At 33.7% G+C, this 20804-nt stretch overlaps 3 protein-coding genes and 2 long non-coding RNA genes across 5 annotated transcripts; all 5 read right to left on the bottom strand.

The window, feature by feature from the left end:
* Nucleotides 1-218: 218 nt before the first annotated feature.
* LOC120254716 lies at nt 219-1700 on the bottom strand. Its single transcript, XM_039262766.1, has 6 exons — nt 1630-1700; nt 1320-1520; nt 1147-1239; nt 982-1083; nt 504-893; nt 219-431 (listed from the first exon to the last, which is right to left on the bottom strand). The coding sequence occupies exons 3-6, from the start codon at nt 1147-1149 to the stop codon at nt 408-410; spliced, it is 519 nt and encodes a 172-aa protein (XP_039118700.1). The 5' UTR covers nt 1150-1239; nt 1320-1520; nt 1630-1700; the 3' UTR covers nt 219-407.
* A 4895-nt stretch (nt 1701-6595) lies between these two features.
* LOC120254718 lies at nt 6596-7265 on the bottom strand. Its single transcript, XR_005534715.1, has 3 exons — nt 7186-7265; nt 7008-7113; nt 6596-6911 (listed from the first exon to the last, which is right to left on the bottom strand). It is a non-coding gene; the product is annotated as an uncharacterized LOC120254718 (long non-coding RNA).
* A 528-nt stretch (nt 7266-7793) lies between these two features.
* Nucleotides 7794-9441, bottom strand: LOC120254719. Its single transcript, XM_039262767.1, has 2 exons — nt 8612-9441; nt 7794-8469 (listed from the first exon to the last, which is right to left on the bottom strand). Exons 1-2 carry the CDS (start codon nt 9439-9441, stop codon nt 7794-7796), a joined length of 1506 nt encoding a protein of 501 aa, XP_039118701.1.
* A 140-nt stretch (nt 9442-9581) lies between these two features.
* On the bottom strand, nt 9582-13095 carry LOC120254717. Its single transcript, XR_005534714.1, has 7 exons — nt 12826-13095; nt 12035-12214; nt 11495-11680; nt 11282-11371; nt 11072-11201; nt 10463-10545; nt 9582-10007 (listed from the first exon to the last, which is right to left on the bottom strand). It is a non-coding gene; the product is annotated as an uncharacterized LOC120254717 (long non-coding RNA).
* A 4438-nt stretch (nt 13096-17533) lies between these two features.
* On the bottom strand, nt 17534-19920 carry LOC120254715 (NAC domain-containing protein 35-like). The gene is made up of 3 exons (XM_039262765.1): nt 19654-19920; nt 19300-19568; nt 17534-18350 (listed from the first exon to the last, which is right to left on the bottom strand). The coding sequence occupies exons 1-3, from the start codon at nt 19838-19840 to the stop codon at nt 17805-17807; spliced, it is 1002 nt and encodes a 333-aa protein (XP_039118699.1). The 5' UTR covers nt 19841-19920; the 3' UTR covers nt 17534-17804.
* Between the last annotated feature and the right edge of the window lie 884 nt (nt 19921-20804).

Here is a 20804-nt window from a genome sequence, read left to right as displayed (position 1 = left end):
TATTATCGAAATCTGAGAATATTTTTTCCCCGGTTTTCGTGGCATTTTTGAAATAAACGCCGGGAACAATAAAACTATATTTGAAGGTTTTAGCAAGCAATTCAGATTTTTTTTGGGTATTTCTTCTGAAAAACCTGGAATATAATCAATGCATTACAACACACATATAGACTTGTTTACATCCACAAATAATTGAACATAAACAATAGTTGATGATTTGTAATAATATTCCACATTCATTCCAACAAGAAGTCACACATTAGGAATTCCAAACATAACACAATAAATTCCAAAAATACCAAAGAACACTAAAATCAAAGTATGTGATTCTTGTTCCACATAAAACCATAACGTACATAACATATACGACTAAAGACATGCATCCAATGCATCACCAACGCCATTAATTAATTATCTCTAGAAGAGTTATCCTGCAATTAAAATAAAATCATTAGAAGATGAACCTAGGCATAACCAAAATAATTTGTGTACTTTTATAATACCTGGGCCTGTGATGAGGATGGGCCAATATTGTTTATTCCGGGGATCGTAACACCCGGAAACTGATTTTGTAAAAAGGTAAGAAGAGCATTGTATTGAGCATTTTGTTGTTCTACTTGAGCTCGTTCTTGCTCACGTTCATCTCTCATTTTTTGCATTTCTCGTTCCATTTGATGAATTCGCTCAACAACTTCACTTGATTGATTGTTTGAATTGTTAGAATTTCGGGTACTCGAGCCTCCATAATAGCTTTTGGGTGTTGGACCTAACCCAACCCCTCTTACTCGGCTACATCGTTCTTTTCCAATAACTTGTGTCAGAATATGAGTTTCAACCATTTTCATATCCTCATCTATTGTTTGATATCCAACTAACTTCTCATTGGCCGACTCCTATATCAAAATACAATTTTTAAAAGAATTAATATAATTTAAAACAAATTGTGAAGTGATTAAAGAACACTAAAAACATAGGTATTACCATAATTTGTCTAGTTTCCTCATTCATGTGAGACCCATCCTTCTTAGTATGGGTTGCTCTAAACAATTCAAGGCGACCTACTTTTTTCCCTGTGGTAACCTCCTACAAGTAATTGGACACAAATTATTTTGAATCACAAATATAAACAAGTTTATAGTCACTTACCATTTCTTTTTCCTTTCTCGCGAAACTCTTCGATCCACAAGTGTGTGTATATTTTTGTTGTTTTCTACTAGCAACCCCAAGTTTTTCAGAATCCTGCATATGACATGCATTTTAAATTATAAATAACAAAGATAAGATACTTTTATTGAAATAAGCAAAATATTTACGCCAACCTCTCCTTTCTTTGAATACCAAAAGTCAACTAATTGTTCCCATTGCCATCGAATAGTAGCACTTGGATGTTTGTCCTTGTTCGCCTGTAGACTTTCTTCTCGTTTGAAATGTTTTGTTTTCAAATCATGCTTATAATCCCTCCATTTCTTCCCCAAAGATTTGAGCACATACTCTCTTGAAATTTGAAGGGAAAATCTTAACTATATAAAACATTATAACTCATTTGGATTAGTAATAGAACTTACTAAATTTGAACAATTCAATTATTTGTAAGCATAACATTTGAACATTTCAGTTAAGTGACTTTACCTCAATAAATTTAAACAATTCATCCTTCAATGTTTTTGGTACTTTATGCCAACTCTCATATTGGAGGCCAATATGTTAGCCTGATCGAGCAAGCATACCTAGAAATGCAACCAATAATTGTGCTTCGGGTCCAACTGGTTGTCCTAATTGATTGGAACTTACTAAAATCCTTTCTTGAGGAGGTAATGTCCATAACTCTTTTATAGTAGTTCTACCCCTTTTTCTTTGTTGTCCTTGATTATCAACTACAATAATACATTCACATATCATAACATATTAAGCATTCATGCAATTATAGTGATTTTTAATTGTAGTCTAAAAGCATGGAATTACCTGAATTCAATTCACTGGCTTCATTGATTGGCTGAAGATTATCTAATCTTGTGCATGTATTACTGGTTGCAACTTGATCATTAAGGTTTGAATCATCTGAGGATGACGGAATAGAGCTATGTGGAGTAACACTAGGTAATGGAGCAGACCTTGTAGAACCAACATGGTTTGATGGATTACTGCTCAAGTGTTAGATGTTGTAGCACCACCAACATCACATCCACTTGCATTGTTAGCAGTAGAGTCAGATTGGACAATTTTGATACCTTTCAATTTTAATCTCCGCATGTTTTCACTTATCTGCACAAAGAAAAAATGACTCGTCTGTGAATTAGATGCAAGCTTGTCAATGATTGCAGAAAATAAAAAAATTGAATAACATGCTATATATAGAGTGGCAAAATGGCAAAACTCTATTCCAAACAGAGTGGGTTGAACTATTTGCAGTTTATTTGTTCAAAGCTAAGAAGCTGGCAGCCAGATGAGAGTTTAGAAGTCTCTCTGCACTTGCTTTGACTTTGAACTAGTAACTGTATCTCCAGTGAAGTCATTGTCTACTAACAAATCTATTTTTGAAGACAAGATCAATTTTTTCCAGAATAATACAGAACGTCAGTCAGTATATATATCATGTTATACCAGTCCTACTTTCTGAAGAATTTGCTATTGTCTACAATGTTTTTTTTTTTTGGGTTCTAGAAACTGTAAAATTCAGTTTCTCATGTACAAAATGTTCTTTCAAGAAATGCCCAAAAAGTCCAAGATACTTTGCATCTCATTGTTCAAGCAAATCCAATATTTCTATTAATCACCAGAAAAGGAAAGTTTTATGAGAGTTTCAACAGCACCTATCTTGATACCTTTGTTATTTCTTATGTGAACTCCACAAATAATAAAGGAAGAGATTCATTAGCTTTGTTAATTAACTATTGGAAGTAGGAACACCAAAAATATAAAGTTGATCATCACCTCTAAAACCTTGAAAGTCTAATGACTCTAAACAAGAAGATAAAAAATAAACCAGGAAATGAAATGCATACTAGTCCCTTGCTGGGTATCCAAAGAATTCAGCAAGTCATGAAAATTAATCAAAGTCCCCTCTTCCTTTCTTGATCTTCTTTAAATTTTCTCCTACATGACATCAAATGAGAGATATCCAACTGTGAGAGAGAATAAAAGATATAAAATAGGAAGGTGTGGAATAATCAATTTGATGGAAGCAGTCCTGCAAGAGAATCATTCTAACAATATGTACTTAAAATGCTATGTCAATATCTGTCCTAGTTCAAGGGAAGCCATTAGTTTCAATTCTTTAATAATTGTTCTTTAGAATAAAGATATATGCTTGTGTATATTTAGTTTAAAGCTTTGCCAGAACGTTCTGTTAGAGATTAACTACATCATACCACATACGACAAGTAATTAAGGGACCTTTATCTTGGCTTAATTTGGATGCATATGGACCACCACTCACCAAGAAAAGTTTTTGCTCAACATGTAAGCATCTTGATCTTCAATTAATTAATTGCCTAAGTTGTCTATGTTCTTAATCACACGCCTACAAATCAATTGATCTTTAAGTCATTTGATGAATGTTTTCCATGGCTGCTATCTGACTATTTGATGAATATAGTAATCCATTTTTTGCACATTCATGAATTCAAAATAACTAATAGTTATATAATTTTTTGTTTTTAACTACTTTTTACACACACAAATATATAGCTCGTGTCCTAAAGCTATGGTTATTGCTCAGCTACAGACACAATTCATGTTAAGACTTCAGACTCTCACAAGGAACAAAGAGAATTGAACTTCTGTCTTAATTCATTAAAGATACGGGATACTTACTAATATAAAGATACATGAGAGAACAATCATAATCAAACATAGCCCAACTTCGAAGGAATGCATCTTTGACTAACATACATGCAACCAACTTAATACTACCAACGTAAAACAGAAACACACGTTCTTAAAGTTATAGAAATCATACAGCTAGTTGGACCATGCTGCTACTTCTTTTCCAAAACATCATGCAGTCTCTAATTACTCTCCAACAATTCATATATATATTCATAGTCAGACAACACAAAAATAACCTTCAAACATGAGAGGTAAGATCTGATATTAGACACTGCATTAAATCCTTGTGTGCTAAGCATGAATTGCATCAGACATGATCATCACCAAATATGAATTTGCAAGTGGCATGGGCATAATAATTTTGGTTCATACATTCACAACCATGACTGCTGATTTATAATATGAAAAAGACTAGTTCAAACCTGGACACTCCCTTCCGGTCAAAATCATTTTGCAAGACCGCATCTATTTTGGACCAGTCAGGATTTCCAGATTCTGCTATGTGCTGAAGACCCTGTTAGGAGAGCAAAAGAAAGATAGAAACAGATGTCAGGCAATCTCTTTGAGTAATCAATTTTTGTATAATCAGAAACTCAGAACTTTAATGAAAATTATTGAGTATGGACTCAGTGATATGGTGAACCCAGTGATATGAATGCAAAATCATGGAAAAAATGAACAATATTAATAAAAAAAAACTATATCAGGAGGAGAGAGTACAGAAAAACTAAAACGAGTTACTCAAAAACCACATTGAATTTCCACTAAAGAATTTTGGATTAGGACCTTCAAAATTCCTTCTCTATGATTAATGTAAAGGCGCTTTCCAGAAGGCGTGGGCAAATCCTGCAAAGTTCATCACAAGTATCTTAGAAAAGAAAAGGGCCAGCTGCAGGTTAAAAAGAAGACAAAGGGGAAAAACAAACATCAAGAAATAAGATTTAAATTAGATGGCATGGGTCCTTGTGAAGCCCAAACAGGCACCAGGATGGAGCACAGAAAGGGCATGGATACTCCATACACTACACAATTCACAGTGCATTTAGTTGCATATAGTTGATGTGAATATTCCAGTTTGTACACAACAGTCAAAAAGAGCTTGGCATTTTACTTGCACACTTAAAAAATCTCAGTAAAGAACCAATAATCATTGGAAATATGGAATGGAATAAAAAAAACATACAAAAAGTAAAGTTGGAGGATTTTCTAGGCTTCGAAATACTAAATATCAAAAGTTTATCAACTCAATGAGAATGTGTAATACAAATTTTATCAGCTTGCTGTGTAAAACAAATGAGCTTTTCACACAAGCTTCAGAGAATGGTGTTCTATGTCATGTGTAACAGAAACACAGTTTAGTGAACAATAATTAATAATGAGTACAAATACTCATGTTAATCAAAATAAATAATCACTATTGGAAAAACTCGCTGACTGATGATACAACAATGAAATTAGCATGTGATCTATGCTAGTAAATAAATAAATAAATGAACTTTAAACTAAAATTTTAAGCTGAATCTAAAAAGAAAGAAGATGCCCATAGGAAATATAAAAAGAGGCACTGATTCTGTTCCAATTACAATTCATGCAGAAAAAAACTAGCAACCTTAGAAATTTCGAGGATATCTTCTCATTTATAGAACAAAGAATAAATGGTATAGCAACTACAATTGAATCTTCACCCCTACTATTGACCAAAAACATCAAAAAAAAAACAAATAATTTGGATGATAATAAGATTAGAAAAGCATTAATTAATTAGTTTTATGGTTCACATGAATCAGAGGACAAAGAACAGAAGAATGCATGTGTCATGCATTGTTGTCTCACAAAGTAAATAACATGCCATGAACTATAATAAAAAGGGGAAATTAATTAGACATACATTGATTTTCTTGTGTGGACTAAAAACAAGTTATACTGACGAATTAAAGCTGAACATGAGAATATGCTGCATGATTTAGTGAAATTAATGTTTGGCAACATAATAAAAATATCAATGGTATGACAAATTAAACCAATGTCATGTCAAAGAAGAACTTGAAACATGTGCATTATTAATTGTTCTAGGTTTCTTAGCCACCAAGAGTGTCTTAGCAAATAACAAAAGGGAACACCTTGTCATGTCCATCACTTCCTCAACCATTAAAAAAGAAACAAACAAGCAAGATATATCATATATATATATATATATATATATAAATATATTATAAGACTTTTGGTAGCTAGTTACACTTTGATTTTGATTGTTTACTCTACATATACCATCACAAATTATCATTACCATAACAATTACTATTTATACTGATATATAAACTAGTATTATACAAACTAGTATTAATCTCTAACTTGGAGAACCTAGAAAATAACTAATGCATATAAAAGGGAACATATTTTCAGAATTGAAACTATCAACTTACTAAAATTTTTTGTCAACAATCATAAATGTCATCGTCATCATCTTGGCCGGACCCCAATGGCGGGTCATCATTTTGCACTTGAAAGTACCCTCAGCGAGTGGAAGGAAAACATTTCGGGTTGTAGGTCCAAAATTTGCAATTTCATCACCCATGTCGTACACCTCCCTTGGTTGATTGCGTATTACAACGAACCAACCAGGTTCTTTTGGGTCTTCAGAATAAAAAACTTGCTTCACTTGAGATGAAAAGCACATATGGCTCATCCAGAATGTGTTCGCCCGTGTGAATCGTGCGAGAAAAATTAACCATTGTGAACCCATATTTATCATTCTTGACTCCCCTACTAGTATTCACATCAGCCCAATCACATCGAAATAGCACAACCTTGAACTTGTTGAAATAATCCAACTCAATTATATCAGTCAATATCCCATAATAGTCGACATTTCCTTCTAATGGATTAGCATCCCTTGCACTGGCATAGCTTATCGTGGAAGAGGTAACAAGAACTCCAGAATTTTGTGTTCTTCTACATCTTTACCAAGATTTTGTATGAAATCGAAATCCATTAATGATGAGCCCTTTATACCTTTTTATAACCCTGTTTGGACCTATTGCAAGGAATCTAACTTCGTCAACCACATCACTACGTCGAGAAACCTGTTCAAATTGCATGTATTTAATTAAATGTATGTATGTGAATGTACATATATTAATGGGGAATTGATATAGTTAAAAGGTTTTCCAATCGCTTACAGTTTCCCCCAACCACTCATGGAAAGTTTCAGTAAATTTCCTATCAACATCACGTGCATTTGAACGTCGAGCACGCATTTGATCTCTCAATAAATTTTTATACTCACTGCAAGTAAGGATAATACATGTCAACACACTATGCCTAACCAAACAAAAACCAAAAAAATGTTTGCCTTACTTCTGGAATGGTTCAATAGCTTCATGGTGTAATAGCACATAGCGATGTGCTTGTGCCCATGATCTATCATCAACTCCACCACCTCAATTTTTCCCTATTGGCTCTCCACCACTTTCGAATAAATAACAGCTTCCAATTCTCTCATCATGCACTTGTCTTAGATTTCTCGCAGGTTTATCAAATATAGTTTCAACATCAACCAAATATCTCGAACAAAAAGTTACACATTCTTCTGCTAAATATCCTTCTGCAATAGACCCTTCAGGAAATCTCTTATTTCGGACATAATTTTTTAACTTAAGCAAAAACCTATAACAAATAGTTGAAAATATTAACCCGACGAATTTTGATTGATAAAATATTATAAAAATTATTGGACAAGAAAACTAATACCATTCAATTGGATACATCCATCGGTAATAAACAGGACCGCCAAGCTTGGCCTCCAATGGAAGATGTATAACTAGGTGCACCATTATAGTGAAGAATGAAGGTAGAAAAAATCCTTTCTAAGTGGCATAAAGCTATTCTTTGCTCGATCACGAAGCTTGTCAATGGCTTCCACATTAAATACCTTACCACAAAGGATTTTGAAAAATATTTGAAAGTTACGAAATGGCAAGAGTCACTTGTTTGGACATGGATGATCGCAAAGCAATTGGAAACAAATCATGTAGTAATATATGATAGTCATGAGATTTTAACCCTTGAAGTTTTCGTTCTTTCGCATTCACAGCTTTGGAAATATTTGAAGAGTATGCATATGGGACTTTTATATTCCTCAGTACATGACAAAAGAGATCTTTTTCAGCATTGGACATAGAAAAGGATGCCGGTGGTAGTCTTGTATTTCCATTGGAAAGATATTCAGGATGAAGCTCTCGACGAATACCCATTTCCACCAAATCCAGTCTGCTTTTTAAATTGTCTTTAGATTTCCCATCCACATTAAGAATTGTGCCAACAATATTTTCACAAATATTTTTTTCAATGTGCATGAGGTCAAGATTGTGCCGCAATAGATTATGCTCCCAATAAGGTAATTCAAAGAAAATGGATCGCTTCTTCCATAGTATTGCCACATGTGATTCATCTTCCTCTACCTCATCCGCATCATTGTCGATGTCAACATTGGGCTCTTGATGTCGTCTCTTCACTGATGTAGAAGTAGATTTTGATTTCTTCAAATCACTCTTCATCCCTTTTCCATATGTAAATTGCAAGTATTTTAACATTAACAAAATATCGATCCGAGTAGCCGGGAGGAGCTCCACGCATCTCAAGCTGTTCCATCAAACATATGTTTTACGTGATGCTGTATGGATGATCTTTTTGTAACCACCGTCGATGTGCCATGAAACAAAACTTTTTCCCATTAGATAACCATCTTGAAGAAGTTTGCGCTGCACAACACGGACATGCATACTTTCCTTTGGTGCTCCAACTTGATAAATTTGCGTAAGCAGGAAAATCATTGATAGTCCATAATAAAACAGCCCTAAGCTGAAAATTCTTTCTCACTGATGCATCAAATGTCTCAACACCGACCCACAATTGCTTTAACTCTTTAATGAGAGGTTGCAAGTAGATGTCGATATCATTTCCAGGACCTTTGTCGCCTGGAATAATCATTGATAAGATGAAAGAAGGTTGCTTCATCCCAATCCATGGTGGCAAATTATAAGGAATCAAGACTACTGGCCAAGTACTATAAAAGTACTTAAAAATCTTGAATGGGTTAAATCCATCGAGGAAAGCCCAAAGCCCTAACATTTTACGTGGTTCACAAGCAAAAATCTGGATATCTTGCATCAAAAAGATTTCCATGCACGAGCATCGGCGGGGGTGTCTCAAACGGCCATCATTTGTTCGACCAACAACATGCCAAACCATATCATCTGAAGTCTTAGAAGACATGAAAATCCTCTGCAGTCGTGGTATTAGAGGGAAATACCGTAATACCTTTGCAGGTCTCTTACGAACGGTATCACCATCACCATCCACAGAATGTTCGGGATCATTCGACACCCAGCGAGAACGGCCACACACATGACAAGATTGTTGATGTTCATTAAGCTCCCAATACAGCATGCAGTCATTAGGGCAACTATGAATTTTTTCATACCCAAGACCCAAATCCTTGATGACTTTTTTGGACTCATGACTACTTCTAGGAATAGCAGGTAAGGGAAAGAACTCTTTTAGAAATTCAATCAACAAATCGAGTCCCTTTTCCGGGTCATTCCGGACATGCATTTCGGATGAAAGCAGTGAATGCAAAAAAATATAATCTAGAATGCTTTGATCCCTCATAAAGGTTTTTCATTCATTTACTATTAGCAACTTATAAAAACTTTGCGACTTCCTCCGAAGGTTGCTCAGTCATCTACCCTTGTAAGTTCCATCCCCAATATTCACTTCTACATCAATTTCACAGATATTAGGATCCGAATTCCCTTCATCAACTTGATGCATGTTAAGATCATCCCTTAACAATTCATCCATGCCATCTTTCCTAACTTAAGAGGTTATATTATGAGAAATTGAAGCATCTCTGAAAGTGGTTGTTGTATTAGCAGTGGGAGATGGAACATGTTCTCCATGGAAAAACCAACATGTATATCTTTGTAGAATTCCATCACATATTAAATGTTCAAGCACTACTTCACGGGTTCGCCAATGAATATTCACACATTTTACGCAAGGGCATACAATCATACCATCTTGACTTGCGTTATCGAATGCAAACTTAAGAAATTCTTCCACACCATGTTCATATTCTTGGCTCAACCTTGACTTATGCATCCAACTCTTATTCATTTCTGCTTAATGTATAAAAATAAAAATTGGATACTTAATAATTATATGTTCATGTGTAGCGAAGATTAAATATTAATTATTATAAAAGAGAAATCCCTACCTTGCAATTAATGTTATGTATGTATATCCCATACAATGCACAATTTAAAACTGATTTAATATGCAATGCATTTGCCCCTAGTATCCAAATCAACACAATTTAATATGCAATGCATCTGCCCTACTACAAACAAGAGTTTGCATCTAATTTTCTATTAAGATCATTAAATAAAGAAATGGGATGTAAGTTGTTTGCCTACTTTACTAGACTAGTTTTATTTCCCATTAAAAATCTTGTTGAGTTTGCTAAGCAAAACATGGGGTTGATAATTGCAAAACCTAGTTAATATATACAATTTAAGCATTTCAGATCAAACTTAACAAAGATTTTTTAATAAACATTCAGATATATATATACCTTCCAATTGTATGTCCCTAACCGGTTATGTGTCTTAGCAAACCATTGACTACATCAACAATTCTTGAAGTTTCAAAGATGACCTACAATCAAAAAAAATTAAGGGATTAACAAATATAGATTAACATGCCAAAAAATTAAAAAGAAAAAAAAAGATTGGCATGTTGACTTATATACATAACGGACACAATCTATATTTCTTATTCCTTAAAACCATACCAAAATCGCATCCAAAACAGAACTCAAACTCAAATTAAGCCCAACTAAAGGAAACTGAATACCCAAACCCTAGTACAAAGCAAGGGTTACAACCAATTAGTGAAAGATAACCATATTAATTAAGACATACGAACTGCAAAGTAATATCCAATCTCATCATTTGCTTCTTCTTTATGGGTGTGTTCATTTTTCAAAGGCAAACTAATTTTATCTAATGAAATAAGTCCAGCAAACTGATTTTATTTAAGGAAATCAGTTCAGCAACAAGAAATAATTGTTTGATCTTCATAGGAGAGACTACTTAAAAAAAAAGTTAAGTGAGAAATCACAAAGAAATGAAACTTAACTAAACTAGCAAAATAGAACAGGAGAGGGGGAGCAAGAACTTACCAAGCCTTTCAAATTGAAACTTGTCGCCTGTTATAGCATTGCCTAGGATAGGTACAACATATGCATTTTGTATCACTTCCTTAGAATGTGGGTTCAAATCTGACAACCAGTCCTCCAGCTCAACAGGATTCTGGAACACAGAAAAACAACTTAAAGAATTATGCCAAAGGGGTCTAGCTGAAAGAAAACTTAAGTGGCGGCCTTGCTCACCTGGGAGAGGAATAATTTCTCAAATAACCTCACTTCCACCTTGACAAGTTCAACACCTGAAGAAGACTGAGCAACCCAACAGAGAACACCCTGCATTTTGAAGAAGGCTGAGCAACCCAATTTCTAGATTTCAAGAAAATCTAGAAATTGACGGGAACCAGAAATCAAACCCAGCAAATGGGTTTTGAAGGGTTTTCGTCGATCGAAGAATACCTGATGATCGAGGAGCACGGCTGGTGAGAAAAAGAACAATCGGCGAGCAAATCCTCACGGATCTAGACGTCTATTATGAGGACGACGATCGGGAAGCAAGGGCTGCGAGTAATTAGAGAGACGACGAACAGGTGCTCTCACAGAGAAAGAGAAACTCCCACAGAGCCAGTGAAACAGAACAAAGGGCTGAAATATATTTAGTAAGTATTTAGTAAAAAACTCTCCCGGCGTTTAAAATATAAACGCCGCCACGGTAAAATATTTCCTTTTATATTTACTGAGGAAAAATGAAATTTGCCGGCGTTTATTTGATAAACGCCGTAACAATAATACAAATTCCCGGCGTTTGTATTATAAAACGCCACTATTAAAAAAAAAAACTCGCGCCATGTTTTTGTTGGCCAGGGAATCAACCTGATCGGCGTTTTAGAGTAAAAACGCCGCACAATGTACTATAATGCCGGCGTTTTTAACAAACGCCGCTATAAAAGTGCCACGAAAGCACTAATTTGGTGTACTGTGAGGATGTTTCTAACTTACTCAATTTGTCAACAGCAATAGCAAATTTTGACGTTCATCAGGACAAATATCAGGGCAATGAGTGAACCCAAAGTAGATCAATGTCCACTTCCCTAGAAAGTCTTTCTTAGTTACTGATTTTCCATCATGATTCACAAGGTTGAATGGAACACCAATGGAAGCGACTCCTGCTGATGGTCCCTACTTTGGTGCAGTTGAAATATTACTCAGATATGCAAACAAAAGCCCAAACATGAAGAAACACATCATCGAATTAATAGCTACCAATCGAGTTACTGATATACCAAACAATTGAATTAGAACAAATGGCAGAGGATACCAAACATGATTCAGAAGGTTGATAATTAAATCATGTATTAGAATCACAAATGTCATGTATTAGAATCACAAATGTTTGAACCAATATAGGAGAAAGAAATAAGTCAGGAATATTATCTTTTCTCTAGATCAAATTTGCATATGCGGATTAGTAGAAAATATATCACAATTAACACCAAAACTGTATTATCATTTCCAAAATTCAAAGCTCAAATTCAATTATATAGCATAAGCATGCACTAGCACACACTACCCTCATGTTGAGTTTCATTTTTTCCCCCTGATAAATGATTAGCTTGAAACAAATATAACACCAACACCATCAAGATAAACACAAACAATAAAGATTTTTTTTTTCTACCAATCAATTTACCTACACCTACTCCCAATCGATTATGCAAAACACCAAGCAATAGATAAAGCTCAAAAAATCACAATGAAGAGAGGCCAAAGGAGTAGGACAGAAAAGGCACCAGATTGCCATTAGGAGGCATAGGCTCAGCTCCGTTGGCGATGTTCTCAACCCGTGAAACCTTCAAGCGCCATCTCCGGCTGGTCCGATGAAGGGGAAAAGAGACATAGGGCTGAGAGATGCTATAGGGAGGGATTGAGAAGAGGATGGGGCATGAAGAAGAAGGAGAGGTTGCCACGCAAGAGACGAGGACAGGGATGGAGACTGCATGATAGGGAGCCTGGACCAAAATAGTGACGTCGACAACGAGAGGGGAAGACGGGCTAGTGATGGCAAGAGGGGAACTGATCTAGGTCTTCATTTCGGGAGACTTTATCTTGTTTTATTTATTTATTTATTTAATTATTTATTTAAATGCAACTGACTAAAGAAAAGATTATCTGGTGAAGTGGACGCAATATTAGCTGCCATGTCATTCGGGATAGTATTTCGGAAAGTCTGTTAGGCATACATAGCATCACTCTTCTAAAAAAGATGATTACCGTATCATAAGAGTTTGATATTTCCCTTTATCATGTACCATGTATTTTTTTAATTATTTTCATTACTAAATGTTGTATTAAACTAATAAAAAAATTTGTAAAAAATTCGATAAACCATACACATTCATTGAGATATAAAGTGAAGAGTACAACAAAAAGACCTTTTCCTTATTAACTTGTTTTCTTTTTCCTGAAAATAATCCAATCCGAGTTGTCCAACCCATATTAAATATTTTCTTCCTTGATATGCACTATTGCTACAGGACACTTCATTCTTTATATTCACATATATATTTTTTAAATCTAAGTTGTTATGAATATTATAAAAATAATGGATTTGTACTGTAGTATATGATGACTAAGTAACAACCATCTAGGGTATGTACAAGCTGCCATACTACAGCTGAAACATATTTTACTGCATCAGCTATCAGAATTGTTACTATTTCACCTATTAGTGTATTTTAAACTATTGGATCAAATTAATCCTGATCGTCCATTCAACCTTTGAATACCTATAAATACCCTCCCACTAGCACTACCACTTATGATATTCAATATAAGTGACATTTTCTTATTTTATGTTTTGTAAATTGTTTTTATATTACCCTTCTCTAAACAGACCTCTGCTCATTTAAAGCAATATGATTTTGGAATTTAAAATAAATAGTTGTGCTTCTGGTTCCAAAACATCTTGGCCTTTGCCAAAATTCTCCCAGCCCAAACCCAGAGATTACTAAAATAATAATAGGTCTACCAGGAGATAATAGATGAATGATTTAGAAAAAGAACAATAATAAGGTTTCAAAGTAGAGTAACATGGAATTCTAAAATCAATAGATCATTTTCGGAAGCTTTGAATCTTTGATAATATTTTTCATATCAGTTTATACTATATTGTGTTAGCTGATACTAATTTTGTTTAATCTTTTTCCATGTGTCACCATTTCATTTTATTTATTATATTTTATGCAATATGTCTCAAATATCTTAAGTTTTAAATAGTAATAAAGTTTGTAGAGTATATTAACATCCAAAAAAAATGCATATTTATATACAACCCAAACAAAAAATGTATTTGCATGTATACTCTATTTGTTGCATGCCACACATTGTGAGAGGAGTCAAACTCTCAACTTTTGGAATGAGAATTAAATACCTTATCGCTTAACCTTTGCGATAGTGGCTATTAATAATTTAAAAAAGACATGAGCAGAGAGATGGCATGGCAGGATTGCTTGGCAATAGCAAGGTAAGAAAGAAGGCGAAGGAAAATGAGGATGACTGTTTTTAAAAATTTATAGATATTAACCAAGAATATATATATATATATATATAACCAGAGAAGATTCATATATTTCATTAATTAGGATCATTATTAATAAAACTCCTCATCATGCATGTCATTTGTTAGTGTAGAAGCATAGTGCCAGCTATGATGATGTGGGATTAATGGCAAAGCTTGGTTGTCAACTTGAAGAAACCATTTTTGGACCAAAGACTATTCAAGAAGTAGCTATTTTTGGAAAAGCTATAAATTCAAGGGTGGGATCTCATATGAAGAGCACACAAGGCCTATTGGCTATGTTTGGCAAGATGAAAACAAACTGAGAAGAAGATTTTATCAATATATAGCAAGGCAACTCGAAGCTCAAATTTGTAGAAAGTTATTTAAAGACAAAACTAAATATGAATGGAGTTATGGTGAGTTTGAAGACATGATTGTGAAGAACTAAACTTGGATGAATGAAATATCAAGTTTGGGAACTAGAAGATTGTAAAAAACCAAATTTAGGTAACTTGGAGATCAAGTTTGGTTAAAGATCTTTAAAATTATTGTTGAAAAATATCTTTGGTATAGAGAAGATGCGCGGGACCCTTGAGAGAGTACTATTGATGAGACTGTAAAGAGTTTAGCTAGCTGATGGCAAGACAAAATCTGGGGAATTCGACTATGTTCGACTCAGACACAACTAGGAGGGTTGGAGGTGTCTTGATGAGCTGGCATTGCAACGGGAGTTATATGTTTGGTTACAACTGGAGTTATATGTTCGACTCAGACACAACTCAATCAAGATCAATAAGAGGGCCACTTTATATGTTTGGTTACACCTGGAGTTGCAACGGCTAAATTTATATTAGAAGCTGTTGAGATTCTAAAAGAGGGAGGTTCTATTTTTGGGACGTGGAAACGTCTTTATAAGACCTTACCATGAAGATTTAGAATGCGTCACGAGGAGAGAGCTAGACCTAAGTGTGTCGGTGAAAGAGAGGACATTGAGCAATCAAGAAAGAAGGTGCTTGTAATCTTTTCTGAGGATAAGTGAGACTTGCTCCCATGTTTGTTCCATTTTCTTAGTAGATTTATCTCTTATCTAAATTCTCTAAATTTAGGCTGTTGTTGAGCTAAACTAGGCAAACAATCCTTATGTCTCTTTTCTTGTTTTTATGGTTTGATTGTATATGCATGTGCTTGCATGAAATATATTGAGTGATCAATAACCCATAACACCCATCTAGAGGAGCTATCATCATTATCTACATTTTTTTTTTAAGATATTAAAGTAAAAAAACAAAGAGGACCCAATAAAATCTTATGATTATTTAAAGCTCTCAATTTTAATCAAGTTGATGTTTTCTAAAACAAGATAGTACTTAATGATGGCAGCGAAGGTATATTTTTGAAGGGTATATGTACAAACCTAAAAGTGTAATTTGATAATCCTTCTATCTTCAATATTCTCGTATTTGCTAACTCATTGTTAGTCTCCAAAGTATACTAATTATAAATATATCATTTGTAAGAATATATATACATAACTTTTATCAATTTAAAAAATATATATATATATATATATATGTAAATCTCCCATAAAATTATACAGTGCAATAGTGTTTAACAAATTAATGACTGGAAAAATAGATATTAACGTGTAACAAAGATATAATAATTATATCCAACATGAAACTATGAGGGGTATATATAATTTAATCAAATTAATGAATCTCTTTAACCGTTCTTCTTATGCACTCGTGGAGAAATAGAAATATAATAGTAGTTGTTACTACCAATATAATCTAATAACATTTGAATTTATTATTTACACAAATGAACTTATATGTCACTTAAATTACTTGAACAATAGTACTTATCAAAATATATCAAACGAAAGATTGATAAAAATGTTATACATATTTTTTAAAAAAACAAAAGCCAGAACAAATCATTATTAAATTAACATACAAAATTTTTATTTTCAGTTAATATTAATAGTTATTAGATAAATTTTAGATACATGTCATCAAACTAATACCAAATTGGCGGCAAACATGTTCATATTCTAATCTGTTTCACGAAATAATGACTATATATTTTGAAATTTTATCTCCATCAAACATGTCATAACTTAATTATTACAAATATAAACTATGTAAAACTAAAATAAATATATTAATATGAAAAACCTCAAAAGCAATACATAAACACACAAGAACACAACAAAACTAAAACAAATATTTACATACAAATTGGCATATTATTTTTAAAAATATCAAGTCTAATGTACAATTCAAAATAAGTGTTCAAATTCTCAAAACAATTAAAAAGTAAAACAAACCCCACTTATTCATATTTCTTAAAAGCAATTATATTTATCTATCTATATCTCAATCTATATATATATATATATATATATATATAACTTGTTTTCTTCTCATCTACCTTGCTTAGTTTTTAGATTGAATCAACTTTATCTAACTAGTAATAATCACAATATAAAATGAAAAATTAATCAACATAAAGAGAACAATTTTGTACTTGTAGGTAGAAGTGGTGCATCCTACTTCACTGGTGGGGGCAGAAACAGCTCATGCATGCATGCATGCACTGGCACAAAAAATGGACCAGATTGCCCACACTTCTCCCACTCATTTTCTACTAATTAAATTCCCTTTTTTTTTTTTATTCATACATTTGCAAGCTATCATGCAAAAAAACCAGTAAAGTCAAACACATACATTGTCTCCATATTACTGATCAAGGATCAAGTTCAAGTGGTGAGAAGAAAAACAATGAAGTTAAATGAGAGTGCAAACTAAAAGAGAAAGACAAATAAGATGACCAACATGCAAAACAAAAAGGACAATAAGAGATTCACATGCCTGCATTTGGTACTCACATTCTATCCCTCAAACTGCCAACAAACTCTGCAAGTCTTCTTTCACTCATGCATGCCTTCATCATTAGTTATTTCATGTCCACAAGTCAGAACACATGCATCCACATCATCATCATCCTTCTTCTTCTTCTTCTTCTTCTTCTTCTTCTTCTTCTTCTGAAACTGATCAATATTATATCATGATATCATGAACTACAACATAAAATAATTAGCATTGAATGTATCTAGTGATCCAAAGTATTTCATATTGTCAGCCAATATTAGTTTAGCTTGACAGGTTACAGATAAGATGATCTTGGTAGTAGGACTAGACCTAGCTCTTAGTTAAAGCTAGTGTAATCGCGGTCGGGTTCGGGGACGGGATTCCAATCCCATAGCTTGTCGGAAATGTTTTGGATGGAATTAGGGATGATGGAGTTGAATGGGAGTGATTGTGGATGGATTGGCAAAGTGAGGTAGTTGTTGGGGTTGATCATGCTGTAGTTTTGTTGGTAATTTAGAATCTTATTAAGCTCATCAATTGAGGTTGATGCCAGGGGTGGTGAAGTGTAAGCAAGGAGAGCATGGTTTGTTGAAGGTGGAGTGCTTCCATCTTCTTCCATTGTCTGAGTTGATGATGATGATGGAACGACCAAGGAAGACGATGAAGTGTAGATGTTGTTGGATATCGGTGTTGGTTGTTCACTAATTTTTTCGGCTTCAGATGATGAAGAGTCTTGGTTTCCAAGTGTTGTGAAGTTGATCTGCTTCTTTTCTGCAAAGAATGTAGTTTTGGAGCTTGATGGTTTGGAAGAGATTGAGGCCGGGATTTGGTGGTGGTCTTCGAGCCCCGGCCTTTTGTAGACACGGCAAAGAGAGATTTCGGCCTGGAAGACAAAGACAATATATATATATATATATATATATATATATATATATATATATATATATATATATATATATATGTGATCAAAGATTAATTTATGAAAATTCTCAATTCAGCAAGATAAAGTTTTACAACAGAACAAGTATCATGCTATGAAAATAAATGAATGTTGAAGAATTAGGGTTAGCAAGGAAAACAAAGAACAAACTATACCATGTCATGAATAGAAGCACAAGATCATTCAGATAATCATCCAAAACCAGACTCAATCTATTTTATTTATATAAAAGAAAAGCATTAATATGAGAAACAGAGAAATAAGAACTTCATGAAAAGCCAAATTAACAATTTGATGATGACGACAACGATGAGGAAGAAGAAGAAGAAGATCTATAATGGACTGTAGATGTTATATGAAAAACAAAACATTGACAAAACAAACAAAGAGAGATCTGAAGGAAAGGACTGAAAATCATGAAGCCAACCCTAATACTAACAACCTAAAGAATTATATAAGATAAAATATGAAATTAAAAAACAGAAAAATTATACCCAAAGCCAGGAATCATATAAGATCTAGAGTACTACTTCTCACAAAACAATTAAAAATCCATACATATATTAGATAGCGGATATGAAATCGTCAAACAGTATCTAAAAAGCAAAACCCTAATTTATAACACCCAAAATCGAAAACCAAAATTTAAATCAAGACATGTATGTGAACCCTAAATCCTTATGCAACACCTTTAGAAAGACAAAGTGTATTTGTTAGCAGAGCTTTCAGCTAAGGTGAGTTCAAAATATCTCCAAGATAACCTTTTGTTCATTATCACATGTTTCATGTTATGCTAAGGATTCTCTTTTACTTATAACAAGATTTAGAGAAGAAGAACAAGAAGAAGAGGAAGAAGAAGAAGAAGACAGATACTTAGATTTCTTGTGATCACCTTCTGTTGCTGATCAGTAACATTTGGCGGCAACCGATACTCATTCATAATCCAACTAGACCTTATGCCCTTGGGAGCTTTGCCAGAGTAGAAAACAAGTGTCTTTTTGAGTCCGATATTCCGAGAACTCTCCGTTCTGATCATCCGATCAGCTCCGGTGGCTTTCCAGTAACCAGAAGTTGTCACACGGTTAGGTCGATCACCGTTTCGATACTTCCTATCTCTAGGAACATAAAAGTACCATTCTTTTTCACCGATGGCCGCAAGTGCTACCAAATAGAAACAAAGAAACGTTATCTAAAATACCAGTTAAATTGGAAGGGATTTAAGAATACAAGAAAGAACATATCAAACCAGGGAGCTCCCAGGGGTCATAGCGGTAGAGATCAAGGAAGGTGATGAGCTCTACATTGAATCGTTTGCCTTCGACCTTTCGCCTGAGATAGAACTCGATGAGCTCTTCTTCGGTAGGATGGAATCGAAACCCAGGCATCACAAGGTCATTCTCATGCATATCCTTGCCATTGTCTCCTCCTCTCATGGTTTCTTGTGAATTGGCTTAGAATTATGATATTCTAGCTAGCTCTCAAGATTCATCACTTCCCTTTAAACCATGAAAACCATAACTTTTATATGCTTACAAAACAAGTGGGCTGTACCTATTGCTAAGAGTGATGCAAGTGGTTGGAAAGATAGAAGTGGTTAAAAGTTAAAAAAACTCATTACAGCACTTAGAAAATGATTGATGTTTTAGTATTGATCACTATTTATTAGGTTCTCTCTCACTCTCACTCTCTCAATCTTCTTAAAATTACACAAGAAGATAATAGAAAGAGAGAGAGAGAGAGAGAGAGAGAGATAAGAGTAGTGTAGAGAAGGGCTAAGAAGAGAGATGGTGATGAAATGAGGTGTTAAAGATGAGAAAGGGACCTCACAAGAAGAAGACAGGTTGTGTATAGGGCCTTAGAAGTGACTGGCTCTATCATATGCTTATGTCTTTGCATACCCTCCACTTCTTTGCTTGTGTATCCCTACTTCATTTTATTTTCTTTATGTGTATGTGCTTTATTTGACATTATAAAAGAGATAGACACCATGTATTTTCACTAGTTTCTTTTTTATTTTTTAAAAAAAGGCTATATATATATATATATATCAGGGCATGTTTGGTTTGAGTTAAATAGTTGGAGTGTCAACTAATTAGTTAAATAAGTTTATATTCAAATAAATTACTCACCCAAATGATAGCTTCTCAATATAATCTAATTAAACACAAAAAAAAAATAGATTGATTAAACTTTTTAAGTTATAAATCACATAATTTTAATTTAAAAATAACTCATATATATATATGAGCATTCAGATTTTAAAATAGTTAAAATTTTCATAAAATAATCTTTTATATGGGAGTTACATATATTAATCGGTCGATTTTTACCACAGTAGATTTTTAGTACTATTTGTTTTACAAAATTTAATGTTTTAAGATTAAAGTTGGATTTGAA

This window comes from Dioscorea cayenensis, unplaced genomic scaffold, assembly GCF_009730915.1.
Source record: "Dioscorea cayenensis subsp. rotundata cultivar TDr96_F1 unplaced genomic scaffold, TDr96_F1_v2_PseudoChromosome.rev07_lg8_w22 25.fasta BLBR01000592.1, whole genome shotgun sequence".
Lineage (NCBI taxonomy): Eukaryota > Viridiplantae > Streptophyta > Magnoliopsida > Dioscoreales > Dioscoreaceae > Dioscorea > Dioscorea cayenensis.
The sequence above is the reverse complement of the archived record's forward strand: the minus strand, read 5'-3'. Positions and strand labels throughout refer to the sequence as shown.